This window comes from Scophthalmus maximus, chromosome 8 (genome assembly GCF_022379125.1).
Source record: "Scophthalmus maximus strain ysfricsl-2021 chromosome 8, ASM2237912v1, whole genome shotgun sequence".
Lineage (NCBI taxonomy): Eukaryota > Metazoa > Chordata > Actinopteri > Pleuronectiformes > Scophthalmidae > Scophthalmus > Scophthalmus maximus.
Genome location: NC_061522.1, coordinates 1,305,001 through 1,332,500, shown reverse-complemented (window position 1 = coordinate 1,332,500; position 27,500 = coordinate 1,305,001). Strand labels below are relative to the sequence as shown.

The 27,500-nt window shown below is 45.7% G+C and overlaps 4 protein-coding genes and 1 long non-coding RNA gene across 14 annotated transcripts in view; 4 read left to right on the top strand and 1 right to left on the bottom strand.

Moving 5' to 3' along the window:
- Window positions 1-1,383: 1,383 nt before the first annotated feature.
- On the top strand, window positions 1,384-14,832 carry wipf2a (WAS/WASL interacting protein family, member 2a). 3 transcript variants are annotated; one of them, XM_047333741.1, is made up of 8 exons: window positions 1,384-2,164; window positions 6,637-6,779; window positions 8,026-8,158; window positions 8,550-8,660; window positions 8,888-9,556; window positions 10,694-10,936; window positions 11,317-11,415; window positions 12,823-14,832. In XM_047333741.1, exons 2-8 carry the CDS (start codon window positions 6,717-6,719, stop codon window positions 12,864-12,866), a joined length of 1,362 nt encoding a protein of 453 aa, XP_047189697.1. In that variant the 5' UTR covers window positions 1,384-2,164; window positions 6,637-6,716; the 3' UTR covers window positions 12,867-14,832. The 3 variants fall into 3 exon arrangements, with proteins under 3 accessions (XP_047189697.1, XP_047189696.1, XP_047189695.1); XM_047333740.1 differs by having other exon boundaries at window positions 1,386-1,623; window positions 11,314-11,415; XM_047333739.1 differs by having other exon boundaries at window positions 1,387-2,164; window positions 11,314-11,415.
- A 1,037-nt stretch (window positions 14,833-15,869) lies between these two features.
- On the bottom strand, window positions 15,870-21,574 carry LOC118313198. Of its 6 annotated transcripts, none has more exons than XR_007031313.1 (4): window positions 21,531-21,574; window positions 17,446-17,778; window positions 17,027-17,143; window positions 15,870-16,687 (listed from the first exon to the last, which is right to left on the bottom strand). XR_007031313.1 is itself a non-coding variant. In XM_035638533.2 (4 exons), exons 1-4 carry the CDS (start codon window positions 21,253-21,255, stop codon window positions 16,608-16,610), a joined length of 591 nt encoding a protein of 196 aa, XP_035494426.2. In that variant the 5' UTR covers window positions 21,256-21,512; the 3' UTR covers window positions 15,870-16,607. The 6 variants fall into 6 exon arrangements, 3 of the variants coding, with proteins under 3 accessions (XP_035494426.2, XP_035494425.2, XP_035494423.2); XR_007031314.1 differs by having other exon boundaries at window positions 17,446-17,811; window positions 21,531-21,566; XM_035638533.2 differs by lacking the exon at window positions 21,531-21,574 and adding an exon at window positions 21,195-21,512.
- LOC118313200 lies at window positions 15,882-16,911 on the top strand. Its single transcript, XR_004794412.2, has 2 exons — window positions 15,882-16,305; window positions 16,446-16,911. It is a non-coding gene; the product is annotated as an uncharacterized LOC118313200 (long non-coding RNA).
- Window positions 21,575-21,586: 12 nt separating the features above from the next.
- Window positions 21,587-24,614, top strand: LOC118313197 (butyrophilin subfamily 2 member A2-like). 3 transcript variants are annotated; one of them, XM_035638527.2, is made up of 4 exons: window positions 21,587-21,798; window positions 22,629-22,994; window positions 23,297-23,419; window positions 23,759-24,603. In XM_035638527.2, the coding sequence occupies exons 1-4, from the start codon at window positions 21,666-21,668 to the stop codon at window positions 23,917-23,919; spliced, it is 783 nt and encodes a 260-aa protein (XP_035494420.1). In that variant the 5' UTR covers window positions 21,587-21,665; the 3' UTR covers window positions 23,920-24,603. The 3 variants fall into 3 exon arrangements, 2 of the variants coding, with proteins under 2 accessions (XP_035494420.1, XP_035494421.1); XM_035638528.2 differs by having other exon boundaries at window positions 21,612-21,798; window positions 22,662-22,994; XR_004794409.2 differs by lacking the exon at window positions 21,587-21,798 and having other exon boundaries at window positions 21,829-23,109; window positions 23,759-24,614.
- A 574-nt stretch (window positions 24,615-25,188) lies between these two features.
- cdc6 (cell division cycle 6 homolog (S. cerevisiae)) overlaps window positions 25,189-27,500 on the top strand; it is an 8,691-nt gene continuing 6,379 nt past the window's right edge. The window contains exons 1-2 of the mRNA XM_035638523.2: window positions 25,189-25,342; window positions 26,376-26,628. Of these exons, the coding sequence (XP_035494416.1) occupies window positions 26,388-26,628 (241 nt within the window). The 5' untranslated portion in view covers window positions 25,189-25,342; window positions 26,376-26,387. The remainder of the gene's footprint in view (window positions 25,343-26,375; window positions 26,629-27,500) is intronic.

Genomic DNA, 27,500 nt, shown 5'->3' with positions numbered 1-27,500 from the left:
CAGGTGAAGTTCCAGATAAGAGATCAAAGCCAGTCACCGGTCCTGCTACTACTGACCAATCAGATCACTGGTAAAACCAGATTCATCATTCTACAGGATCCTGACTGGGACAATAGTGACAATTAATAAAGCGTAGTAGATATCGAGCTCAACAGTGACAGCGCCCAAGTGGATTCCCCATTCATTCATAAAATCCTTATATAAAGAGTTTTATGGCTGGAACCAGGCCAATAAACCAAGAGATCAATTGGGACCATAAAACATTTTATTCAGAGCAAAAAAGAAATTGGAAAACGGGGGAAAAAAGGCAAAGGTACAACACTGCATACATCATTTTTTTTAACAGTGAAGGAACTACTCATCCCACAAACCATTGCGAATCCAATCAGAGACATCAATGGTATACTTTAGGATTGTGGGTAGTGTAGTGCTTCTCAATGATAAATGGGATTTTCACTTCCTGTCGGCGGTTGCGCTCTTGCTGTTCCAGACCTTTCATGTGTCCACTCTGGCTTTAAAACAGTTTCTAATGAACAGAGTGAGAGTTTATCTCACTGAATAAACACAGACTCATGAATATCAGAGCTTCATTTCAATTCAATGAAGGCAATTTGATTCCCGACAGAATCGCTGACAGTTGGGTTATGAGTGGGTGAAATTCAAGACAGTTTGTAACTGCAAGGCTAGATTATGGACCGGGCCAGTGGGGCCAGTCCCCCAACGGGTCTCGGACTGCCAGGGGGCCTCCAAGCCTCAGACAGCGCGAGGTGCTTGACCCAAGACTTCCCAAGGTCTTCCCAAAGTGCGCACAGTGCAAGCTGGTGCTTATGTATTGAGCGAACCACTAGGGCCCACATCAGACCCCTCAGCACTTACAATTTGAGGGGCCCCGGGCCCCGTGGTGACTAAAACATAAGCTGACCATAAGGGACCCTCTGCGATCACAGAGTTTTGGCCTCTTGGCATTTAGCCAACCACTAGGGCCCCTAGGACCCTGTGGCTTATGCTGCGTTCCATTATACCTCCCTACTCGGAAGTCGGGTTGGTGATTTTTTTTCCGACTCGGAGGGGCGTTCCAGTTGCAATTTCCACTTGGAGGTCGTAATTCAGAGTTCCGAGATCTTACTGGCGCAATAAACCCAACTCAGAGTTCTGAGATATAATGGAACGCAGCATTTAAGTGTGATCTTACCACCAGGGCTCCAAATACCATGATCCGGCCCTGGGTATCTGTCTGTGGTGTGGAAGTTCTGCATCTAGTCGTAATCCTTTGTTGTTTGTGGTAGTTTTCTGTCTGTTTGTGATTGAGTGCTGCCTCTTTGAGGCCTTTGTTGGGGGGGGGGGGGGGGGCTTGGGTCCAGGGGCCTGTGCCCGGTGTGAGCCCGTTCAGACATCCGCGCCTGTTTGAACTTCTGCCTTCAGTGCAGTTACTTCCTCATTTACGACCTCGCCGGGTGTAAAAAAAAAAAGAAAAGAAAAAAAAGTGGAATTTCCAGCTGCACCTGAACGCGGCGCTGATCTGCCTCCATTTTGTGTCGCTCGGCCGTTTCCGTGTTTCCGAACAGCGACCGATTAAAGTGTCAGCGGGGAGAGTATGGCTCTGCTCGCAGGGCGGGAGTGCGGGTGAACTTTTTTTTTTTTTTTACGCAGCCACCTGAAACTATTTAAAGTGTCTCTCGAACGTCGTTGGAGGGGTTGTTCTTGCGCGCCGCGTCGTCTCGTCTCGGGGGAGAGACGGAGAGACGCTGACACTTGACAGCTGAGAAGTAAACAGCTAGCGGCTAACAGCTAGCGGCTAACGGGGCTAACTGCGGCTAGCAAGAGCTGTTGGAAACCGTCGACTGCAGGCTAACGGCTAACAGGGCTAACTGCGGCTAGCAAGAGCTACTGCAAACCGTCGACTGCAGGCTAACTGCTAACAGCTAACAGGGCTAACTGCGGCTAGCAAGAGCTGCTGCAAACCGTCGACTGCAGGCTAACGCTAGCTGGCCGGGCTCAACCTGTGAGTGGGTCTTTTTTCGTGGTGGCGTTAAGTTACATCACCTGCGACCTGCCAGCAGCCCTCCCCGTCTCTCCCCGGTTTCCTTTTGCCACAACGGCACTTTCCATTCATGTTGTGTTGGAGGGACGACACTAGCAAAGACCTGCTGTTCGTCGAGCCGGGGTGAGTTAAAACACGAATGCTAACTTCACTGCGGCTAATGAGTGTGAGCTGGTGCCAGGTGTGTCACCGTCAGACAGTCACCTGGGAGCGGCTGCACGACCTGCCCAGGCCTGATTCGTCCTGTCGGCCGGTTCGTGTGGGAAATTCACCCAGCAACACGAACACAGACGTTTGAAGATCCTTCCCTTGAGGTCAAAGTACCACCAGCTCCCCGTAAATCTCTTCATGCTGCGTCTTCACTTACAGGTGTACTGAGGTACAGATCGATGCAGGGAAGTGGTCCCTGTGAGTCTGTCACTACAGTATGTTGTATTTTATTTTAATTAAATGAGGTTTTCAGTGTAAAGAACACGTTAGGAGACTGGATGGATGGAACAAGCCCGGAGTGATCTCTCCACCCTGCTGTGGATTTATGCAAAAATCCCCTTTGCAATCATACTGGAAATTCATATGCAAGGAAATGATGGCTAAACATATGAAATGCATTCATTTTAACCGACTTTTAGATTTGCTCTTCACACTTGGTAAATCACCGTAGGCCTCATAGATCCATCGCAAACTTTGGCAGCGTGATTTTGTTTTTGTCCAAAGATCTTCAGACTGTCACAGAGGAGCAAAGAAACCAGAAGATGTTCACATGGAAGAAGCTGAAATCTGAAGATTTGGACTTTTTTTTCTTTCATAAAAACTACTTGAACCGATTAATCGATTATTAAAATAGTTGCCGATTAATTAATTTATTGATTACTTATCGTTTTCCTGTTGCAGCTCTAGTTAAAAATATGAAATACATTCATATAAGCAGACTTTTATTGCTCCTCACACTTGGTGAATCTCCGTCGGCCTCATAGATCATCTGAAACTGAGGCAGCAGGACTGTGAAATACATTTTAAGTGTTACATATATGTTTTCATTTGTATACTATATACTGGTGCTGAAATGATTTTTTTTCCCATAATTCATTAATCCGTAGCTGGTGTTCTCGATTAGTTGTTTGGTCGATGGTGTTTCCCAAAACCACAAGATGATGTTTTGTTTTGTCCTCACACCAAAGATCTTCAGTTCACTGTCACAGAGGAGCAAAGAAACCAGAACATATTCACATTGAAGAAGCTGAAATCAGAGAATTATCACTATTATTCTTAAAAACTGCTTGAATCGATTGTCAAAATAGTTGGCGATTAATTTAGTCGTTGATTACTTATCGATTAACTGTTGCAGCTCTACAAACAGTTTTTTTAAATTTAGTTTTGAAATAGCCTTAAACTTTACTTGGTGACAAACCCTGATTTCATTATTGATTAATCTGATTATTAGTTTCTTGATCAATCAAATGCTAGAAAATAGCGAGATACAAGGAAAAGCATAATTTCCTCCTGACCTTCAGTGACAATCTTCAGACATCTTGTTTTTTTGTCCAAGAGCCAGAGATTAAACTTTATTATTATCATTGCGTCACGAAGGGAAGCATCAAACCTTCGTATTTGAGAAGTTGCAAACAGAAGTTTTTTGTTTTTTTAAATCTTTGACACCGTCTTGTTGTCTACCAACCAAATTTAAAATTGTACCTTTTGATTTAGTGTAATTTAAGACAAAGAAAAACATTTGAGAAGTCAGCTAATCAATCAACTACTTACCATCCAATTATTCATAAATCGATTAATCGTTTTAGGTCATTTTTCAAGAAAAAGTGCCGGAAAACATCTGATGGTTCCAGATTCTCAAACGGGGCGAACGAAGCGTTGTCACATTAATTGACAATGAGAATAATCATTAGGCTGCAGTGCATTAAATGTTTGGGTGTTTTATGGAGGAAAAATTACTTAAAGTTGAATCATATTTCAAAAGGTTTATATGTAAACTCTCAACAATCTAGAGCTGCAGCAGTTAATGGAATAATCGATCAGTAATCCACTACTAAATTAATCGCCAACTGATTTGATAATCGATTAATCGGTTCTAGTTGATTTTATGAAAAAAAAAAAGTCAGGATTCTCTGATTTCAGCTTCTGGTTTCTTTGCTCCTCTGTGACAGTGAACTGAATATCTTTGGTGAATGAACAAAACAAAACTTAATCTTGAAGTGAACGAACCGATTGTTCCAGAAAATAATGGACAGATTAATCAATAATGATAATCCTTATTTGCAGCTCTACAACAATTGTGTCCTGAAATGGGAAAAATTATATCTTGTGCTGTCATTCTTGCAGTACAAGCCAAGACAAACACACACACACACACACACACTCAGAGCCACAGGCCAATAGCTGAGTGTATTTCCTTAAAGCATCCAACTTCCTCATACGCCTCTATGTCCAGGCTCCTCTGTGCTGCATCTTTTTTCTTCTTACCTCTATATGTCTGTTTACCAACTGTTTGGGTTGAGCAGCTCAACGCAGCCCCAGACCTCAGTTGCCGTGACCTACTTAGGACCTCACGGCTGCTACCTTGATCTTCAGGGGAAAGGATTTGTCAGATTATAGGGGGTCAAAGGTCAGGACCTGTTGATTTCAGCGCAGTGCGTTTACAGTCACAGCAGTAACCGGCGTCTGGTCTGACTCCCGGTTAAGTGAATAACCGGGTTATGCCAGTTCTCCCCGTAAACACGAGCGGAGGAAGAATGATGGGAGTAACTCTGCCTCCGGTACAGTAGGTGGCGCTGGTACAACTGGTCGGAATAAGGCTGTTTTCCTTCCGGTTGAACTTTGTCTAAATCACAACAACTTGGAAAGCGGAGGAGAACGTGGACAACTTTTTTCAGCACTGTACATTTCTTACATTCTCGACGCCTCGGTAACACTACGTTGTCGTGGCGACGTCCTCAGGTTTAAAGGTGAAGCTTCGTGTTGTTGCTGTTGTTTTTGGCGCTGTTGCTTCATGCGAGTGGGGAGGGGCAGTTATAACCTACGGAGCATGTGAGGACGCGTAACCTGAGTTTACCCTGGTTAAGGTGTAAACATGCACGAATCCCCCCGTTAGGAGGCAGGAGTTATCTGGGTCTGTTAACTGGGATGAGGTGTTCACATGGCGTTTGAGAAACCGGGTTGTCGCCTTAACCCGAATATAATCGGGTTTTTAAACTGCATGTAAACGCAGTGTGGCTTCTGGTTTTGTGTTAATATATAAATGCTGCAGAGGGACCGAAATATTATTTTCTTTTGAAAAAAAAAAAAGGACAAAATATTCAAAATATTACCAATTTTTTTGTGAGAAACATGATTTAAAAAAATGCTGTATCAATTATTCAGTTCATTTTTCGATTGGTTTGATCAGTCATGGTAGTGATAGTCGACCAATACTGCTGTGTGTATGAAGACACTTTGTACAAAATTTTGTTTGATGTTAGTTTTGATGTAACTTGAATAAGTCAAACTTTTCAAAGTTCATCAACGTTGTCCTGCCATTTGACCTATTGCCTTAAAATTATAGTTTAAAACTGACAAAATGCTGTTTCAACTTTACGCTCTTGACTGTTTTATGTTCTCAATAGTCAGAGACACATTTCAGACGGTGAATCAAATAAAGAATCGTCAGTTGGTTGTGACTGAAAATCAAAGGGATATTATAATAGATATTAATCGATGAATCCGCTCATTTTTATTTCAGTTGATTAATATTATGGTGTTTTTGAAATGTCAAACTAAACTAAAACTAAAGTTTCCTAGAATGCGTACAATTGCCCCGCCCCCCCAAACCCCCGCACACACACAAATTTTTGCTTTATAAATGACGAAAATATTTATTCTAACTATTCTGATAACAAAGACCGAAACCGTCAACCCCGACACCATGAAACAGGGGTTTCAGCTGTGTTCATTTTAAAGCAGCGGCAAGTGACGCGTTTCAAAACTAAAATCTTTAATATGCCATATGTTTTCATCTGTTGAATCAGTCAGGGTTTTACGTCATTGTATTAGTTGTGATAATGTGATTATTGGTCTTATGAAAAACACATTAGCGCAAACACTCTGTCAGTGGCTTCAGGCCTCATGCACTCGTCAGACCTTGAAAAAACCTCTTCTTTAACCTCTCAGTCTCAGCTGCTGAGCTTTTCCTCTCGAACCGCGTCACGACTGACTGGGGAGCTCGCTCGGTGAGATTCCTTTTGGTTTCCCTCAGTGAGAACCCGAGGGTGGGGTGAGCAGGCGACTGCTGTCTGCACGAGGCCGACAATGGGCCCAGATTGCCAACAGGTTTGGGGAGATCCAGTCACCTGAGTCGGCCATTTTCTGCAGAGCTGCCACATGTAGAGCAGTTTCAGGTGTATCGCAGGTAGTTTAATTTTTATGAATTATCTAAACTCAGCAGCAGGTTCTCTACTCGTTAAGTCTAAACCACAAAAACTCCACTTGTTCTAGAGGAGCAGCAACTTTTACAGAAGTGAAAGTGAAATCGCAGCATATCGAGCAGGTTGTAACTTTTGTGTTTTTGTTAATGTGTATATTTATATAATGCGTCCGTTGTTCTTCAGGTGTCCGTGTGCGTCGCCCCAGCTGAGACGGTGACGCCGCCTGCCTTCACCCCACAGAGAGGTGCCAACAGAGGGACAGGATGCCTATTCCGCCCCCTCCCCCTCCTCCCCCAGGACCCCCGCCCCCTCCCACCTTCAACGTGGTCAGTGAACACACACACACACACACACACACACACACACACACACACACACACACACACACACACACACACACACACACACACACACACACACACACACACACACACACACACACACACACAGCAGAGGGTAAAACGTCCCACCGGTAATGGAGTGCAACAGTGACCGCCCACTTTTGATCGGCTCTATTTTCCGGAAGTGTATTTCCCCGTTCGTTCATTTACTTCACTGAAGTTTTCATAAAATCCTTATATAAAGAGTTTTTTTAGCCTGGAACCGAAGACGATCAACTACGAGATGAACATGGCGTGTTTATATTGTTGATAATAGTCTTGTGATGTATTGCAACTTTTGTTTTGTGAGAGCGTATATAGTGTATAACGATCGTAGAGTTCAGTGGCAGCGGCGGGTGCCAGTAACTCATGCTGCGTTGACTTACATCTCTGAAGTCGGGGGTTGGAGAGGTTGCGCCGAGTCGGAGGGTGCAACTGGAATGCCCTCCCGAATCTGTAATTTCGAGTTCAAAGTTTTAATTGATACAAATATCATACTGTTCTATGTACACACACACATTCTGCTCACAAACAGCGACAGTAGTGATCCTCCATTCATGAAACAGCGTCAGGACATCTGACGACAGTGACAGAGGGAGGAGCTCAACGCTCATTGGCTATCGCGTCACTCAATTATGTGGCTCGAGTTCGCGTCGCCCACATCGGTGCTGCGAAATTCGCGTCTAGTCGCGTCTTTGCGTTGACTTTGTATGTAATCTTGGCGCGCTAAAAATTTCCGTCGCATCCGGTGTGAACGCAACATAAGAAACGTGGCTATCAACTCTCTGTCCTGTATAAGCACAACAGGACGACAATGTGTTGCACAGTCACTTCACGAAAAATAGATAGATTTGTTCAGCGAGTCAGTGGAGTGAAATACTTCCTGTTAGAGATCTGTGGTGAAGTTAGGAACTCTTGGAGACCTGACTCGTACCTGAAGTCTGGACGTTAGTTCCATTCCCAGGTTTGTGTTCTTACCTGGCATAAACATTAGAGCAGGTCAGTTATTGTAAAAAAAAATTTAAAAGAAAAATCAGTTATTAAATATGTGGATTGGCAGGATGACTCGACTTTATGGTGAACCTGCCTACAGACTCATCAGAACAATCTTTCCACGGTCTGTCTGCGACCGGGGGGTATTTTTTATTTTATTTTTTTAAATCTGGTGACGTTGACCCTCCCTCCCCAACAGGCGAACACGACTCCTCCCAAACTGAACTCGTCCGCGGCGAAAGGCCGAGGAGCGCTGCTGTCGGACATCCACAAAGGTGCCAGGCTGAAGAAAGTCACCGCCGTTAATGACCGGAGCGCCCCAATCATAGAGCGTGAGTGTACAAAATATATATATAAATATAAGTATTTTAAAATGTAAGTATTTTATTTAATTTTGTTCCAATTTATTTAATTTTGTTATATAGTGCTTTGCTGGTATAATGTATGCTGGTATGTAAAAATATTTCTAATTTGTACTTTTGTAATTGATTTTTTTCCCCATTTTCTCCCCCCCAGAAGCTATTTAATTAATGCACTGGTGAAAATTTTGGCAAAATAAATGCAAACCTGAAAAAAACCCACAAAAAAAAACGTTATTTGGTCACTTTGTTCGGTTTCAGACAACCATTTTTAATTCGTTGCATCTCAAAAAAATGTATATGAATATTAAAATGTTTCCTTGTTCTGCTCAGTATTGACTGATTTTTTTCCATCTTCCAACAGCATCAGGAGGAGGCGGCGGAGGTGGCGGCGGTGGGGGCTTTGGAGGCGGAGCTCCGATGGGAATGGCGGGACTTTTCCAAGGCGGTGTGCCAAAGTTACGCCCAGTCGGAGGTAAAAAAAACCTTTGTTTTGTGTCGGACTGATCCAGGTCAACACCGACCAACTACGACCTCGCTATTAAACGTATATTTTAATTTACACATTAAAATGATCTAATTAGATCAATTGAAATGATTAATTCATCCACCATTTTTTTTCAAAATCATCGTTTTCTTTTGACCTTTTAATAATTTATTCTTGCTGTAATGTGCCAAACTCCCCCTCTGTCCTCCACCCAGACGGTTCAGCAGGTGGTTCTGTGGGCAGGTCCGCTCTTAGGCCCCCGGGGTCCCGGTCCTCTGCCCCTCGGCCCCCGACGGCCCGCTCCAACTCCCCCTCCCCGGGAAACAAGCCCTCTCCGCCGGAGCACCAGCGCTCCCACCGCCCCTCCCTCCCCGACATCTCCCGTCCCTCTGGCGGCGGCAGCTCGTCCACAGGCGGCGGGATGAAGCACAGCACCTCTGCCCCGCCCCCTCCTCCGCCCTTCAACAGGGGAGGCCGTGGCAACGCCCCGCCCACCCCTAACCAGAAAGCACCTTCCACCACCTCCTCCTCTCACAGCAGAGAGAAGCCCCTCCCCCCGACGCCCAACAGAGGCCCCACACCGCCCAGCTCCGTGAAGCCGCCGCCGTCTTCCAGCAGACCTCCGACAGGGGGCTCCTCCGCCCCGCCGCCTCCCCCGCCATACAGGCCGCACACGTCGGTCTCTAACGGGCCGTCCCAGGTGGACAGCGGCGGCGCTCCGGAGCTGCCGCAGAGGCACAACTCCCTGCACAAAAAACACACGTCGGGAGGCGGCAGCCAAGGACGCAGCCACGCTCCTCCGCCTCCTCCTTCCCCGTCTCCATCCTCCCAACAGGTCGCCAGACCACCACCACCGGCCAGGGAGCCACCCGGACGCAGAGCAGGTACGTCCCACAAAAACACCACCCATCATTTGGCTGAAAGGCCGGACTTCATGACACACACGTGGCTTGTAATTCATTTATTTACCTATGTCTATGTCAGTTTAAAAACCCGACTATATTCGGTGTGGTGTGTGATCAGTCTCAGGTCTCGGTCTTCATCCTCCGCCGGAAGAATGTTCACACAGACCAAAGCAAGTTTTGACTCGTTATCTCCACGCGATGATCCAACATTACTGCAGGTTTGAATCTGACAACGACGGAGCAGCACAGGGGCGGATGGCGAAGAGCTGACGCCTGTCCAGACACTTCAGTCAGCTACAGCTGTTTTTGTGTTTTGGGAAATAATACATATTCCTCATCGCGGCGACAGAATTTCAACACGTGGAGCAGATGTGTGTTTGAGACTCGGTCGGGCAGATGCCATGCGAGTGATGAAACATACAGCAGAAGATGCCAGCGTTTCCCTTCAGTCGTGTGAACCCACAAGTTGCCTCAGCGTGAGTGCGTGTGTGTGTGGGGACATTAAATGCTAAACATAAATGCTGGGGAATTGATCAACTCACAGCTGATTGTTGTCGTCGATGCAGATTCGTGGGCTCACACATTGGAAACACATATTCATAATGTTGAATCCAGAGTGAACACGAAACAGGAAGGCACTTGTTAGCCGGAGCGTTGTCTTGTGATTGGACAACGGGAGCGAACTCGCCACAAGGCCTCCTGGTTTCTCTGCATTCCTGAAGCCCTGTGGAATACCACCCCCCCCCCCCCCCCATTTTAAATTAACTCACAGGACAACGGATGTTTCTTTTGTTTTTGCTGCTCCGTGTTATACTTTTAATACGCCTGGAGTTCTGCTGGAACTGGTAATCATTTCACAAGCCTCAGTTTCTGTTCCGGATCCAACGGGTTCTGTTGCTGTTGTTGCTGTGTCAGTCTTGTTTTGTCCAACCAACAGTCTAGAATCTAAAGATGTTTAGATTAGTCAAATGTGCCCGAGAAAGGAAAAGATATTTGATACATTTCTGCTGTAAAAAGAGCTGAAATATTTATTTATTGTTGGACGGACTATTATTTACAGCTCAAATATCATAATATTAATATCTATATATATTAATGTGTGTGTTGTCCACTCAGCGCCCCAGGTGCCCATTCCCGGTTCCCGTAACGGAGGTAGGGACGCCCCGCCGCCACCCCCTCCGTACCGCGTCAACAGCTCCGAATCCCACAGCCGAGTGGGAAAACCGCCTCCTCCTCCCTCCTCCTCCTCTTCCTCCATCTCATCTTCCTCCTCCTCCCGCACACCGGCCGGACCCCCTCCACCTCCCCCGCCCATCAGGAACGGCCACTCCATAATCTCCTCTTCCAAGTCCATCATAGGTGAGTGGAGACGGACGTGTTCCTCCTTACTCCTCCACGTTTTTTCCAGGTCGTCAATACCTTTGGCGTTTTATTCGTCAAATATGTTTTTAGAAAGCGGCAGATCTGTTTATAATCCGTGTTCAAACACACTGTGAAACTACAACGTCACTCAGTAGGCCTCCTGCGCCCCAAACAGTGCCCTGATGAAACCACATTTACATCCACTAGATCCAGATTCGTATAATCGGTCCACTAAATATGCCTGATTATTTTATTTTATTTATCACATCCATGAATCATTCCCCGGGAAATCAGTCAAAATGCCAAACCTGATGTTCAGGTAAATGCACTTTTTAAAAAAAAAAGCTGTCTTTTCTTTTTTCTGTTTTCTCAAGATGATTTTGAAAACAAGTTCAACTTCCACCCGATCGAAGACCTCCCCCCTCCGGAGGAGTACAGGCATTTCAACAAGGTCTACCCCAGCAGAAGCAACAAGGGTGAGACACTGACACCGTTCACTACACTCGTCTTCACCTCGTCTCTACTCCTGCCAGCTACTTCACCCTATAGAGCGGTTCTGGAAGTGAGTTTCCCGTTCAGTCATTTGCTCCATTGACATTTCATAAAATCACAAAAATTTTAATCCTGGAACCAAGACAATAAGCTACGAGATTAATCATTTCCATTAAACCTATTATACGGAGCAAAAAAATTATTGGATAACGGAAGAAAAGGAACAAGATAATTATTTTAAGAGCGAAGGAACTACTGCTCCCATAATCCATTGTGAACCACTTTCTAATGACAGCTTAGCTTCTTTTAGCGGGAACCAGTAACTCACGCTGCATTCACTTACATCTCGGAGCTCAGAGCTCAGAACTCCGAAGTCAGGGTTTGTGGGGTTCCGGTTTCCTCTGACCCTCCGACTCCAGGAGGCGTTCGAGTGTCAACTTCCGACTTGCAGGTCTGTAATGTCGAGTTCTGATGTTTAATGGAACGCCCCTCGACACCCGAGCTCCCAGTACAGTGGAACGCAGCATCACTCGCCCACATGAAGTTTGCGGGTGTAGTAAGAGTTTCCACCAATCAGAGACGTCGATGTTAAACTGTAGGATTGTGGGCAGTGTAGTACTTCTCAATGACATCATGAATAAAACATGTTTTTCTTAAAACAAGTTTGATTTCATACTGAGTTGTGGCCCCTACAGGTTCTAGTTCCATCGTTTCACAACCTCGTAGCTCGTTGTGAGTCGACCTGGACAGTTACCACATTATGGCTAATAATCACAATGTCAATGGAGAATATGAATATGGGATTTTCACTTCCGGAACCTCATTGTTGCGCACTATGGCTTTTATTATAGCCTTTATATAAATCTGTACATGTATGGCCACAGATTGATGTAATTAATTGGGAATCACTGTATTTATTGATTGATTATTCGTGAAGAAAGTCTCTTTTTTTTCCAGCTGTTTGGTTCGTTATGAAACGTATCATACATTTGCTTAACTGTAAACATGATCACAAGCAGCAGAAGTCAAACTACACCATGAGGCACATTCCCCGTCTCAAACTCTCTAACCAAACCTCTCGCCACCGTCATAAGATGTTTTGTTGTTTCATTTCCAGATGTCAGAACCACGTGTAGCTTTTTTTTTTCTGAGTGTGACCTCGTTCAGACCTGGTGCGTCGACGTCCGATCACAAGTGTTCAGCTCCGAGTTCAGGTGTGACGCACGTGGCCTCACATGACGACCTCTTGACCTGCTACAGGTTCATGCAGGTTTTTGCATAAAGAGCGGGAAAGTGAGATCCGACTACGGGGGAGACGCTTGTGATCGGACATCGATGGCGGGTCTGAACGTGACCCGGAGTAACCCCTTGTCCCTGTTTGTTCCCCTCAGCCACGATGAGAGGAGCGCCGCCGGCGCCGCCGGTGGGCAGGTGAACGGGCCTCCGCTCGGGACTTGAACTCTCGGTAGACAGTTGAAGAGGAAGTGGTGAAGAAGCACTCGAATCACAGACGCACTACAACACTAAACACACACACACACACTCACACACACACACACACACACACACACACACACACACACACACACACTCACTAACACTAATCCACCAGCTGGAAGCACAGCGGCCAAAAACGGAAAGGCCACCACCACCACCACCACGCCGCGGCAGACTCGACACCGCTCTGCGTTCACGTTCTCACTTTGCACGAGAGAATTAAAAAACAACACTCGGAGGCGAGAAGCCGACTCGACCTCTGTGACCTCGACCCAAGCAACATATCAGGACCAAACTCCAGACACTTCCGACCCTGTGCATTCCAACTTTACAAAAAAAGAAGCATATTCATGATGATAATTGTGATTTTTCTTTTCATAACTCTGAATAACATCTTTCTATTTTGTTTATTCTAGCTTTTTTTTTTTTGTTGTCAGCATTTTAATTTGTGGGTGAGAAAAAAGGATTCAACACTACCAATGGAAACTGATGAAGCCATGAAAGTGGAGCGTCTTGATGAGGGGATGTTTGTTTTCGTTTTTTTCGAGGGGTGGGGGTTCGTTTTTGTCTTAAATCGTCTTTGTGCCAGACGAGGGGTGTGTTTGAATTGTCTCTCTGTCTCAGTGTGCCAAAAGCCGGGCGGAGTCAAGTGAACGGCAGAGGGAGGAACGTTTGACAGAAGTCTTCCCTGGTTGTTTATCTTTTTCCTTTTCATTACAGATGTTTCTGTTTCCGACGTCGCTCATTCATGCACTTGACACGTCAGGATTTCGTTGATGTGACGCAAAACGAAAAACTAAAGCACCTCGATTTCATTCCTAAGTTGGTTTTTTTTCTTTTGCCCCCCTGATGATTGTCGGCGTCTCGCTCCGGACCCTCGCTCTGCGGTTTTGTTTGAAGCCCGCGATGCTGAATTATTATGATTCTGTTCTGCCGGACCACGCTGTTGATGATTATTTTTTTTGCTGCAGGTTTTTTGCAGAGTTGTGGAAAAGCTTAAAAAAGGGATCATATATCACTTTCCTGCAGATTCTCCCTCTCGTGAGGGGAAATATTCCGTCTGGAATCTCAGCTCCGCTGTGATTATCCCCGGATTAACCTTTTTGCTGCTGGTGGTCCCGTTAGAGACGAGAGGAGGACGAGACGCGTCGTCGTGACGTTGCTATGCAGTTTGTACAGATTGTAGCTGGTAGCAGCTAACCAAAAAGAAAAAAAAAGAGGAGGAGGAGGAACACTTAAGTGCCAGATCACAGTTTGAAGCAGATGGGACGTTTTTCTTTTCTTTCTAGCTTGACTTTAAAAAAACACTAATCACATATTGAACCTGAGACAACATGCAGGCGGTGCAGCGCCCCTGCTGGTCTTTGCCTTACACAGGTCTGTCGTCTCTCTCCCATCGGTACCAGTGCTTTTATCTCACCTTAGGTTTTTGTCTTAGGGGGAAGATGAAGACGACGACGACAAAGTGAATAAGAAAAACGAGACTATTTGGAGAAAAAAAAATGCAATAAATATTGTATATTTTACATAATGGAATATGGTAATCATAGTTATTGATCTATTTTTTAATGTTGTAAAAAGGTTGTAATATAGGACAGAGAGGTGGTGAAGAGTTGGGCGAAGGAGCTGGAACGGATGAAATGACAAGAAAACACGTTTCTAAAATGAATGCATAAAAATATAAATCCAGCCTGAGGGTGAACTAGTGAGCGTGGTGACGCACTTCCTGTCCTGGGGCGTGCGCTCGCCTCGATGCACGTTCTGTCCTCAGGTTCTCGCCTTGTTCGCCCCTAAAGAGAGAGGGGAAACAAACGAGCCCCCTGGTCATTTCATGTTAATCACCCATTGTTTTTATCATTTGAAATAAATCTCTAATAAATGTATTCCTGTTGGGAAAAAGGGTACAACGACGAGGTGGTCTCTCTTTTCGCTCTGCTCGATTTCTCTAGTTTCACTGAGACAAACGCAACGGTTCCTGCTTCCAGGGACGTTCCCAGACACGCCGCTCGTCCAGAGCTCTCTCTAAACAATGATCACTGAGTCTCAGTGAAAACTCTGGCAGCCGCTCACACACTTCGGCCACGGCGAAGACCACGACGGTTTGAATGGCTGCCACCGGTCACGGGCAGTTTTAGTTTCAGGACCAGTGGACGTGAATACGCCTCCTCGCCCTCCGACTGAAGTGTGGGTGGATTCACGTCGTCCTTCCTGTCGTCTTCTCCTCTACCTGTCCTTGACCTCAGTGGAAAACGTCAAGAGGTCAAGGAAAGGTGTCAAAGAGGATTCGCAGGAGTTAGGAAAAGAAGGCTCCGACACCCTGTAGGTGGCGTAGTGGTCAGCACCTTCGCCTCACAGCAAGAAGGTTCTGGGTTCGAGTCCCGGTTCAAACCGACCAGGGCCTTTCTGTGTGGAGTTTGCATGTTCTCCCTGTGTATGCGTGGGTTCTCTCCAGGTTCTCCAGCTTCCTCCCACAGTCCAGAGACATGCAGAATGGGGTCAGGTTCATTGAAGACTCTAGATTGACCGTAGGTGTGAATGTGAGAGTGAATGGTTGTCTGTCTCTGTATGTGGCCCTGTGATAGGCTGGAGACCTGTCCAGGGTGAACCCCGCCTCTCGCCCAATGTCAGCTGGGACTGGCTCCAGCCCCCCACGTCCCTTAAATGGATAAAGCGGTAGACGATTTTCACTTAAGTACATCGTCATGTGACTGTGGATGTTGTTGATGCGTTTGTCGTGATGAACTACAAAAACATCAGCGGCTATGTAACAGTAACTTACATCTGGATCATATTCATACTCTAATATCGTTTACGTCCGTGCATGGCGTGTCACGTTAAATATCTTATGGGGGTGGTCTCTCTTTCCTTTCACAAAGGAAACTCCAGTGTCGCTCTGCTAAAGGAGTCTACAGACTGTTGATGGACGACAACAAAACAAGGAAAAAGTATGTATTTTTTATTATTAACAGGAACTGACCCCAAACACAATAATCATAAAAGATAACAATTCCAGTTGTGCTTACATAAATATAGCAAAGGCAAAAAAAAATATTTGATATGTCACTTCACGGTCGGTGCTGGATCGGATCAACCGGAGGCTCCTGCTACAAACCCTGACGACCAATCAGGTGTGCGTGAGTGCGTGCGTGGCTGATGGAGTGGCCCAACTCCTAGTGTTTTATTTCCCCTTGTGTTTCAGAGTACATCACGCCAATCGGCAACACTCGTGTTCCACGGTTTAAGGAACCATGTCTATTGGAGTGCGACCTCTTTACCCTCCGAGTGGACTTCACTGTTTAACCACATTCAGAACATCCCTGGGCATAAAGACCCCTCTTCCCCAAAGACAAAGCCTCTTCAAACAGAATCCACATCCAGTAAGTTGTAAAACACTATTTTACTACTACAAACATGATGACAAATTCAAATGAATAATTCATAATTCTGGACATTTTAAGTTAACAACAAAAGTGGATTCAGGAAAACTCTCGAAAATGAACAATGGAATGTTTTACAGATCATGTGGGGGACTTGATGAGGATGGTGTTTGAGGACCCAGCACCATTTGTGGAGTAGATGAAAAAATCCCCAACCCCAAGGATCTGTGATCCCAATATGACAGGCCGTGAAAAACAGGAAGTGTTTGCTGGCCACAAGTCGGGTTTCAGTCGAGGGGCAGTTATGGAGCCAACACACTCCTGGTGGACCGGAGGACTGCATCTGGTCTCCTTCGTCCTCGGACTCTCTCCGTACATTTCCCTGTGAGGAAAAAGAAAAGCGTCTTTACGGACACTTGTTCAGAGGAGGTGGAGCCCAACCCGGGGCCCGGGCCCCTCCAGAGGGTCGCCACACAGACCTGACAGCTGCTGACGTCATTAATGTGACAGTAAAGTTCTGATGCACAAATATCTGTGGTCAGTTGAACTTGTGTTTTGGGATCTTTGGGTCTAAAAGGTCTTTTGAATAAAACCTTAACGTGTAAAGTAACGAGTGGCTTCATCTGTCCGACACGTCATGGAGTCAAAAGAACAACAGAGAACAACGCTGGAGGAAACGTAGTGAGAATAAAACGCTACGGGACACAAAGTTGTAACTTACGGATCGTTCCAGTTTTCACCAGGAAGATGATAATAATCACAACAGCAACAAGGAGTCTGACTCTGACTCCGACTCTGACTCCGACTCTGACTCCGACTTGTTCCTTCTTTCCTTCACCTGCAGGAGAATGAGACAGTGGATGAGATGCAGTTTGTTCTTCCATGGACACAATGTGTTGATTCCTTCTGCTCATTGGTCTGTTGCTCTCTGCTGGTGAGTTAGAGACAGACGGTCGGACGCTCTTGTCCTGAAAGAGGATTCAGGCTCTAGAGAATCACAGACACAATGAGTCCGAGACACTGACCAGGGCTGTTTGTCGTCACCAGAGGCGTCGTGGTCCTGAACCCGTCTCTCTTCTTCACTGTTTCAGGTCAGATACAAACACAACTGTCCTGTACAGTATTAGATTCACTTCTTACCCACTGTGAGGTTGAACCTGCACATGGCCTCATGTTGGGGTGAGTACCACTGGTACGTTCCACTGTCGGACGTGTTCACTGAGGAGATCGTCAGAGTGAAGGTTCCTGTGATCGAGTCTTGTCTCAGACGTGTTCTGTGTTTGTACTGAGACGACTGTTCTTCAGCGATTTCCTTCCCGAGTCGACACACGTAAACCTCCTTGTCCACGTCAGTTCTGGTGACTTCCAGGGTGAGGTCCTTCAAGTCGACCGAGGGAACCAGGCGACACCACAAAGACACGTCTTCACCTTCTTCTGCCTCGAGAAGAGTCGGACAAACGCCCTCATGGTTCCCTGAGGAGACCAAACGTTCAGACACTTCAACACCTGAAGAGCAGAAGCACCAACATGTGTCCAACAAGTCAACACACTGAACAACCAGTGCATGAAACATTCATATAGATATGAAGATCTGATCACATGAGACTGAATTACACCGCGAATAACACGACACTGTGAAAAGTCCTGAAGATTTGATCAACTGACACACAGAACATTTAAAATACATATTCCATGAAAGAGAGATATTTCACAGGTGCACGTGATGCTGTCGTCAAGACGATAGAATCTGTCAGTTTCACTGTAACACTTCAATTCAGTCCGACATGAAGATTAAACTACATCACCTGGATAGTCCACTAGGTGGCGCTCCAATACAAGAAGAACCTTCAAAATGACTCAAGCGATGTTTGTGATTTCACACGTGTTCATATTCAGTCTATGTTTCACACGCGCAGATTTAAATCCCTTGAGGAAACTTTATGATTCATGTTTTAATCTAAATGAAAACATGAATCCCGGCACATTTGCACCTTCATGTTCCTCTGCACACTACTGGTTACTGATTGTACTACTGCTCTATTTACACTGTTAATATTCATGTAAATTCTTTACATTTATTATTCTTGTTCTCTATATTTTTGCAATTCGTATTTTACATTTGTTTGTGTAGATATTGTATATATTCTGTGTGCTGTATGAAACGTTTTGCTGTTAAACCGGAATTTCCCAGCTTGGGATAAATAAAGTAACTATCTATCATTCATCTATCTATTGATCTATCTATCATCCATATATCTATCATCCATCTATCCTCCATCTATTTATCATCCATCTATCGATCTATGACACTTTGGGGGAGAAGCTGGACTTTGATCGACAGCTCTTGAATAAGACAATAAATAACTATGTCGTTATATATTTCCTTGTAATTTTACAATAGATTTAAATAATTGCCATTTTCTATGGACAACATTACTGTGTTGACTCTCGTCTTGCCAACATTGTCCTTCCTATGTGAAACTCCAACCTGGCAACTCCAGGCTCCCTAAGAGCTGTCAATCAAAGTGCAGTGGCCTCGCACCCGATGTGTCAGAAACTTTCCCCGCGGGGGAGTGGGAGGAGCCAAAAGGAATTTAAATATGTAAAATCACAAACATCGCCCGTCTGTCATTTCTGGGAGCTGGATTAATAAACCAATCAGGGCTCTAGCCACTTCAGTGCCCACCAAACACCTGAACCTAAACTAGAGCAGTTCAGGTTCAGGTGTTCACAACAGTACACTTCACTGATTACATCTCAACAACATTAAACATCCCAAGCACAAAAGTGAGCGTCCGCAGTGAAGCATGGAGGGAAAAGTGAACCCACCCAAGACACCAACCAGTAAAAAGAACGTGAAGAGTAAAACCTCCATCAGTGACGAGGGCAGAGAACGTTCACTGAACAAGTGAGGAGGAAATCTGTGAGCTGAGTTTATAACTGCTGCTGTCAGTGGAAGGCGGACCTCACTTGGTCAGTGGAAGGCGGACCTCACTTGGTCAGTGGAAGGCGGACCTCACTTGGTCAGTGGAAGGCGGACCTCACTTGGTCAGTGGAAGGCGGACCTCACTTGTCAGTGGAAGGCGGACCTCACTTGGTCAGTGGAAGGCGGACCTCACTTGTCAGTGGAAGGCGGACCTCACTTGGTCAGTAGAAGGCGGACCTCACTTGGTCAGTGGAAGGCGGACCTCACTTGGTCAGTGGAAGGCGGACCTCACTTGTCAGTGGAAGGCGGACCTCACTTGGTCAGTGGAAGGCGGACCTCACTTGGTCAGTGGAAGGCGGACCTCACTTGTCAGTGGAAGGCGGACCTCACTTGTCAGTGGAAGGCGGACCTCACTTGGTCAGTAGAAGGCGGACCTCACTTTGTCAGTGGAAGGCGGACCTCACTTGGTCAGTAGAAGGCGGACCTCACTTTGTCAGTGGAAGGCGGACCTCACTTTGTCAGTGGAAGGCGGACCTCACTTGTCAGTGGAAGGCGGACCTCACTTGTCAGTGGAAGGCGGACCTCACTTGGTCAGTGGAAGGCGGACCTCACTTGGTCAGTAGAAGGCGGACCTCACTTGGTCAGTGGAAGGCGGACCTCACTTGGTCAGTGGAAGGCGGACCTCACTTTGTCAGTAGAAGGCGGACCTCACTTTGTCAGTAGAAGGCGGACCTCACTTTGTCAGTGGAAGGCGGACCTCACTTTGTCAGTGGAAGGCGGACCTCACTTTGTCAGTGGAAGGCGGACCTCACTTGGTCAGTAGAAGGCGGACCTCACTTGGTCAGTAGAAGGCGGACCTCACTTGGTCAGTGGAAGGCGGACCTCACTTGGTCAGTGGAAGGCGGACCTCACTTGGTCAGTAGAAGGCGGACCTCACTTGTCAGTAGAAGGCGGACCTCACTTGTCAGTGGAAGGCGGACCTCACTTGTCAGTGGAAGGCGGACCTCACTTGGTCAGTAGAAGGCGGACCTCACTTTGTCAGTAGAAGGCGGACCTCACTTTGTCAGTGGAAGGCGGACCTCACTTGGTCAGTAGAAGGCGGACCTCACTCTGTCAGTAGAAGGCGGACCTCACTTTGTCAGTAGAAGGCGGACCTCACTTTGTCAGTAGAAGGCGGACCTCACTTGGTCAGTAGAAGGCGGACCTCACTTTGTCAGTGGAAGGCGGACCTCACTTGGTCAGTGGAAGGCGGACCTCACTTTGTCAGTAGAAGGCGGACCTCACTTGGTCAGTAGAAGGCGGACCTCACTTGGTCAGTAGAAGGCGGACCTCACTTTGTCAGTAGAAGGCGGACCTCACTTTGTCAGTGGAAGGCGGACCTCACTTTGTCAGTGGAAGGCGGACCTCACTTGGTCAGTGGAAGGCGGACCTCACTTTGTCAGTGGAAGGCGGACCTCACTTGTCAGTGGAAGGCGGACCTCACTTGTCAGTGGAAGGCGGACCTCACTTGTCAGTGGAAGGCGGACCTCACTTGTCAGTGGAAGGCGGACCTCACTTGGTCAGTGGAAGGCGGACCTCAGTTGTCAGTGGAAGGCGGACCTCAGTTGTCAGTGGAAGGCGGACCTCAGTTGTCAGTGGAAGGCGGACCTCAGTTGTCAGTGGAAGGCGGAGCTCATGACTTTGAAATACAGTAAACATTTAATATGTGAATTTTAATGGGAAAAAATAGATATCACTGCATATTATAGTACTTTGGGATTTCTTTTGTTTGGTTGCAAATATATATTCACCTCATATAAGACACCTTTGCTTTCCAAGAATGAATAAGAACATGAACAGTATTTATTTACAGTGTCTGACAGACAGACACAGCTCTGCTCTCACCACAGCTTCTCTCATTAAATAAACATCTACAACTATGAACGTTAACTTTGCCCTCTGACAGAAATATTAGAGAAAATACCTATAAGCTCCGAGATCAGCGATGGATCGTTGGATTTACCCAAAACGGAAAAATTGCTCATGTTGAACCGCGACGGAGCCAGCGGGACTTTCCGCAAGGACTTGCCGAGATGAGGCTGGTCTCGGCGGGCACGGAGAGCGCCGACCGCCCGGTCACCTGGACGGTCGACGAGGCCGCTTGTCAGCTCCGAAAACGTCGGAGCAAATGTTTTAATAGGCTCTAACTTGATAAATCGACCATAGATATGAAGTCAAAACAACTTTATTCTCGCCTCAAAACATCTTTAAAGTACATTTCGGGACACAAGAACAGATTTATTTCAAAGTTGTAACTTACGGCTGAGACTCCTCCCTCTCCCCTTGCTGCCGCTGGTTGTCGCGAAATGCATTCTGGGATACTGTGGTTATATTAAGAGGTCCGCGATCCGCCCTGCTCCCAGTGACTCGTCCTGCATCATCTCCTCGTACAGGAATGTATAACTTCTCTGGTGCCTCAGCTGCTGCAGTGTCCTCTCTTCCCTCGTCCCTGATGGATGTATTATTATTATTATTATTATTATTATCATCATCTCTCTTCACGTTCTCCTTGTCGGTCGTCGACTCGGGTGAGTTCACGTCTTCACACGTGTTTCACTATGATGTTCTCTTATGTATTGCTGTGATTGTCAGGTGAGGATTGAAGTGATCTGTTCCATAGTGAACAACACGTTTATGATTTTATTCTTAAATTAAACTTTTAGCACATGGTGTTAAAAGTTTAAACAAGTAAATTTCACGAAATACATTCATTCCCCACATATTTGATAAGGAAAAAGAAAAAAAAACCAATTGATAGAAGTTCAAGAACTTTAATTTATTAAAATATTAAAGCATGTTACTGAACAGTTCGATGACCGAGATGAACGAGAACATCAAACATTAAACATAAGAACCAGACCATAGCACTAACAGGTCGGACCCAAGCTTCATCGTCCATGACGGTGTCAGTTTTTATTGTCTTAATGTCGTTTGTGGAGGTGGTGAACTGTCTGTCTCCTGCCCGAGCAGCGCAGCCTGGTGTCAGCTCAGAGCAACACGTCGACACGCAACCTGCTCCTCGTGAATATCCTGCTTCGGTATTTAGAACATCTCGACGAGCGGATCACAACACTCCGACCCACGTGTATTTCGGGTAGGATGCGCGTGCCCGCGCTTTAGGGGCCGGTGACGTGCCGCGTGCCCGCGCATTAGCTGCAGTAGCACGGAATGACATCGTGACCAGGTGAGGAAGTTGGACACCAGGCCAGTTAGCCCCAGCCCCTTTTCACAGTGTCGTGTTATTCGCGGTGTAATTCAGTCTCATGTGATCAGATCTTCATATCTATATGAATGTTTCATGCACTGGTTGTTCAGTGTGTTGACTTGTTGGACACATGTTGGTGCTTCTGCTCTTCAGGTGTTGAAGTGTCTGAACGTTTGGTCTCCTCAGGGAACCATGAGGGCGTTTGTCCGACTCTTCTCGAGGCAGAAGAAGGTGAAGACGTGTCTTTGTGCTGTCGCCTGGTTCCCTCGGTCGACTTGAAGGACCTCACCCTGGAAGTCACCAGAACTGACGTGGACAAGGAGGTTTACGTGTGTCGACTCGGGAAGGAGATCGCTGAAGAACAGTCGTCTCAGTACAAACACAGAACACGTCTGAGACAAGACTCGATCACAGGAACCTTCACTCTGACGATCTCCTCAGTGAACACGTCCGACAGTGGAACGTACCAGTGGTACTCACCCCAACATGAGGCCATGTGCAGGTTCAACCTCACAGTGGGTAAGAAGTGAATCTAATACTGTACAGGACAGTTGTGTTTGTATCTGACCTGAAACAGTGAAGAAGAGAGACGGGTTCAGGACCACGACGCCTCTGGTGACGACAAACAGCCCTGGTCAGTGTCTCGGACTCATTGTGTCTGTGATTCTCTAGAGCCTGAATCCTCTTTCAGGACAAGAGCGTCCGACCGTCTGTCTCTAACTCACCAGCAGAGAGCAACAGACCAATGAGCAGAAGGAATCAACACATTGTGTCCATGGAAGAACAAACTGCATCTCATCCACTGTCTCATTCTCCTGCAGGTGAAGGAAAGAAGGAACAAGTCAGAGTCAGAGTCGGAGTCGGAGTCAGAGTCGGAGTCGGACTCGGACTCCTTGTTGCTGTTGTGATTATTATCATCTTCCTGGTGAAAACTGGAACGATCCGTAAGTTACAACTTTGTGTCCCGTAGCGTTTTATTCTCACTACGTTTCCTCCAGCGTTGTTCTCTGTTGTTCTTTTGACTCCATGACGTGTCGGACAGATGAAGCCACTCGTTACTTTACACGTTAAGGTTTTATTCAAAAGACCTTTTAGACCCAAAGATCCCAAAACACAAGTTCAACTGACCACAGATATTTGTGCATCAGAACTTTACTGTCACATTAATGACGTCAGCAGCTGTCAGGTCTGTGTGGCGACCCTCTGGAGGGGCCCGGGCCCCGGGTTGGGCTCCACCTCCTCTGAACAAGTGTCCGTAAAGACGCTTTTCTTTTTCCTCACAGGGAAATGTACGGAGAGAGTCCGAGGACGAAGGAGACCAGATGCAGATCAGGTGTCGAGCATCCAAGAATGTGAACAGGCTGAGAAGCTGGTGGACGTCGTCGTCGTCGGGGTGAGGAGGTCGACGGAGCGAGTCGACAACACTCCACGTTATCTCACATGAGACAACCTGTCGTCTTGTTTCCTCACGTCTGGACACGAACAGTCCAGAGTTTTATCCAGAGATGTAATTATATAACTGGAATATGGTTTTAGAGAAACATTAATGATGCCTTTTTATTTAAATTTTACTGATCACTATTTAAAGTCTGGCCCCAAACAACAAATCACAAATATTGACCCCATATGAGCTTTTATGCTCTTATTTGTATTTATTTGCCTTTACGTAATGTCGTCCTTTTCTTTGTGTTGTTCTCAGTCTTTTATTTGTACTTATATATATATATATATATATATATATGTGTGTAATAACTGCCTTCAGACGTGGAAACAAAGTGATGTGGGCAACTTCATGACCCCTGTGTCCAGGCTGCCACATATGGAGGTTTACATTGTTGGAATAAAAATATTTTAAATGTTCAAGGCCTTTTCCTTATACTCTCAGCATTAACAATCCAACCATTACATTTACATCTTATAGTTGTGTTATGACTTGCCTTTACGTAATGTTGTCCTTTTCTTTGTGTTGTTCTCAGTCTTTTATTTGTACTTTCTGTTTTTACGTGAAGTCGTCCTCATTCTTATTTGTTTTATTAGAGTAAATGACCCCGAGTCTGTTGTGTCTTTGTAACCCCTGTTTTTAAAGAAATTATTATTAAATAGCACTTTTCTGAACAATAATGAAACGTTTTTGTGATTAAAGTTTTGATGATGAATTTTTGAATCATGCACGTTTAAGCTAAATTCTCTTCGAAGATGGATCGCACATCATGAACACACACACACACTCACACACACATACATACACACACACACACACACACACACACACGTTAAACTTTGCCTTTCAGGGCTTCTGTACAAAGTGAAAAATCTAAAACCAAACAAATAGATAGATATGGAAATGATTTGTTGCTAAGTGAGACCAGAGTCTCGAGGGAAAGTAGAAGTTAAAAGTACAATGTAACCACTCAAATGTGTATGTAAAAACAAATGCAGTAAAGTATGGGCTATATGGCCGATAAATAATATTGCGATATATTTTTTTTTTTTTTAAATGTAACCACTCAAATGTAGTACAAGTACCTAAAATATGTACTCCAACAAACGCAGTAAAGTAAAATAATTATTTAAGTTTCCCGGCGAAATGATAATCCGCCAAAACAACTCGCGAGCTGCTCAAACTCCCGCCACGGCGCCGAGGGCGGGGCCCGGCTACACCATGCGTCACTTCCACTTCCGCCTGCGTCCGACCGCTCGGACCAATCAGGGCGTCGGCGGGAAACAGCTGCCGGATGAGGAGGCGATTTGGCGCAAATTGTGTTTCAGTTGTGTTCAGTTGAGTTCAGCGACCAGACGGAGAGACGAGCAGCTGCAGAGAAACTTCTTCTTCTTCTTCTCCTCCTTCTTCTTCTCCTTCTTCACCGGTGAGTTTCTCTCCGACATGTTCGTCCTGCGTCACGACACGTCGTGTTCCCCGGGTGAGTTCCGGTCTGTCGCGGTCGGTGTCTGTCGGAGTTGGCGCCATGAACCATGAATCCTCTGTGTCGCTTCCTGAGCTCGAGTGAAGATTCTCTTCATCATACATCATATATCATCATATCATATTCACATGCAAGAAACTGAAATCAGAGAATTATCTTTTTTCTTCTTCATAAAAACGAATCGATTAATCGACTGTCGAAACTGTTGTCGATTGATTTACTAGTCGATTACTGATCGATTATTCTCCATGAAACATCTTTGTGTGTTTGACTCTTTGTCAAACTTTAATTTAACCTCGAGAAGAATCAGTTCAGTTTAATGTAGACAAAAGTTTCATGACTTAAATCTTCCCAAAAAATTTAAATAAACCGTAAACGGGTTTGACTGATGACGTCATGAGGATGATCGATCGATAAGAACATTTCTTAACTGTTTCTACAGTACGTGTGTGTGTGTGTGTGTGTGTGTGAGAGATGTCATCAAACCTTTATGACAAAGAAATGTTAATCAAAGTCTTGATATTTTACTCAACCATATAAATAAGTCATAAATAAAAAGAAAAAACACAAGTACAACCAAATATATATAGAACAGATATTATCATCAACAGATATTCTCCTTATCCCTCACGTGACGACACAAATGATTTTTTCCCGTTATTTTCAACGCCTATAGATTTCTTGTTTTGTCCAACCAACGACCACAAAACCTTAAATATTCAGTTTTCTTGCCTTAATGTATAGAAAAAAACCTTTAAAAATGTGATAACGCAGAATATTAAATGGTTACAGATAAACTTTTATTTTCAGCGTTGTTCCAAATTCAATTATTTCCCAGACAACTCTAGTGTCGTGTCATCTGCTCCTTAATAATCATTGATGAAACACGCGGTGACATAATAAAACAGATCCGGTCACTGATATGACAAATCCCTCCGACCGGTCCGTGGGTCATCGTTGTCTCCTCCTCCTCCAGCTGGAACGCAGGATGCCGAGCACTCGCTCTCAGGCGACGCTGGCGTTCCCCCGACGAAAGTCCTGCAGAGTTTCCTCTCAGGCCCAGAAGTCTCCTCCGGACTCGTCGCCCACCGAGCCCGAGCCTCGGCCCCTCGCCGACGCCCTGACCCGGATCGGACCGCTCTCCCCTCTGTCGCCACGACGACCACCACCGCCATCCTCCTCCCCCGGCCTCCAGCCACGGATTCCCCTCAGCCCCCGGAAACGTACAGGTGAAGCTTCACTTTTCTTTTATCTTTTATCTGTTCTTGCTTTTTTTTAAAAAGTATTATTGGCAAAGAATAATGTAGAAAATATTCTGCTCAGCAAATATTCACAACACAACAGAGCCACTTCTCCTCTGAGGGTTTCTTTAGGTCGGCGTTTGAATTTGTCCCAAAGAGAAATTTTCCAGTTCCATATTTTCTTTTTTGCATCACACTTTCATAAAATTGGAGATTATCACAAATAAAAGGTCAAAGGTGAAGTAAACCCAGGTCAAGATATCTGAGTGGAAGTCGTCCATTCCAACTTGAACTAACTATATGTATAAATCCTAATCCAAGTAGATTTGGCTGAAAACGAGATGTGTCAATGTGTCGTGGCCCCGAGAGCTCACAGCACAACACGTCTTCATCAACGTGACCAAACGCAGGCGCTGCAACCGACCGGAAGTGTTTCCAGAGGACACATACAAGTGACGCACACGTCTCTGAATCACGCGATCACATCGAAAATGAATCCAAAACACTTTGCCTCTCATTTTCCAACACCACTGACGGACAGAGAACCGTAACAGCGCCTCGAGTCTACGACAAGCGTGTCCAGACGTGTGCGTCACCTTTAAGTGTCCTCTGGAAACACCTGTTTCGTTGCGGTCTGTTTGCGGCGGCACGTTTTTCATAATTGCTGCGCGTGTTTGTCAAAAGTGATGAAGATGTTTGTTGAGTCGCGGTGCTGCGAGCTCTCGCGGCCTCCGAACTACTGATCAAATAATCTCAATGATATTACAGGAAACAACTGAGACGAGTTGAGGTTACGCTTTACCCATAATGCCGAGCACCAACGGGCCGAACGACCCTCTGAGACGTTAAAACTCAATTCC

Coding starts and splice junctions, on each gene's coding strand:
- wipf2a (XM_047333740.1), top strand. CDS start 6,717: ATGCCTATTCCGCCCCCTCCCCCTCCTCCCCCAGGACCCCCGCCCCCT. Junction 9,557..10,693: donor GCCACCCGGACGCAGAGCAG/GTACGTCCCACA, acceptor TTGTCCACTCAG/CGCCCCAGGTGCCCATTCCC. Junction 11,416..12,822: donor CCCCAGCAGAAGCAACAAGG/GTGAGACACTGA, acceptor TGTTCCCCTCAG/CCACGATGAGAGGAGCGCCG.
- LOC118313198 (XM_035638530.2), bottom strand. CDS start 17,878: ATGTTTCATGCACTGGTTGTTCAGTGTGTTGACTTGTTGGACACATGT. Junction 17,144..17,445: donor CAGGTTCAACCTCACAGTGG/GTAAGAAGTGAA, acceptor ATTCTCCTGCAG/GTGAAGGAAAGAAGGAACAA. Junction 16,688..17,026: donor GGTGAAAACTGGAACGATCC/GTAAGTTACAAC, acceptor TTTTCCTCACAG/GGAAATGTACGGAGAGAGTC.
- LOC118313197 (XM_035638527.2), top strand. CDS start 21,666: ATGTATAACTTCTCTGGTGCCTCAGCTGCTGCAGTGTCCTCTCTTCCC. Junction 22,995..23,296: donor CAGGTTCAACCTCACAGTGG/GTAAGAAGTGAA, acceptor ATTCTCCTGCAG/GTGAAGGAAAGAAGGAACAA. Junction 23,420..23,758: donor GGTGAAAACTGGAACGATCC/GTAAGTTACAAC, acceptor TTTTCCTCACAG/GGAAATGTACGGAGAGAGTC.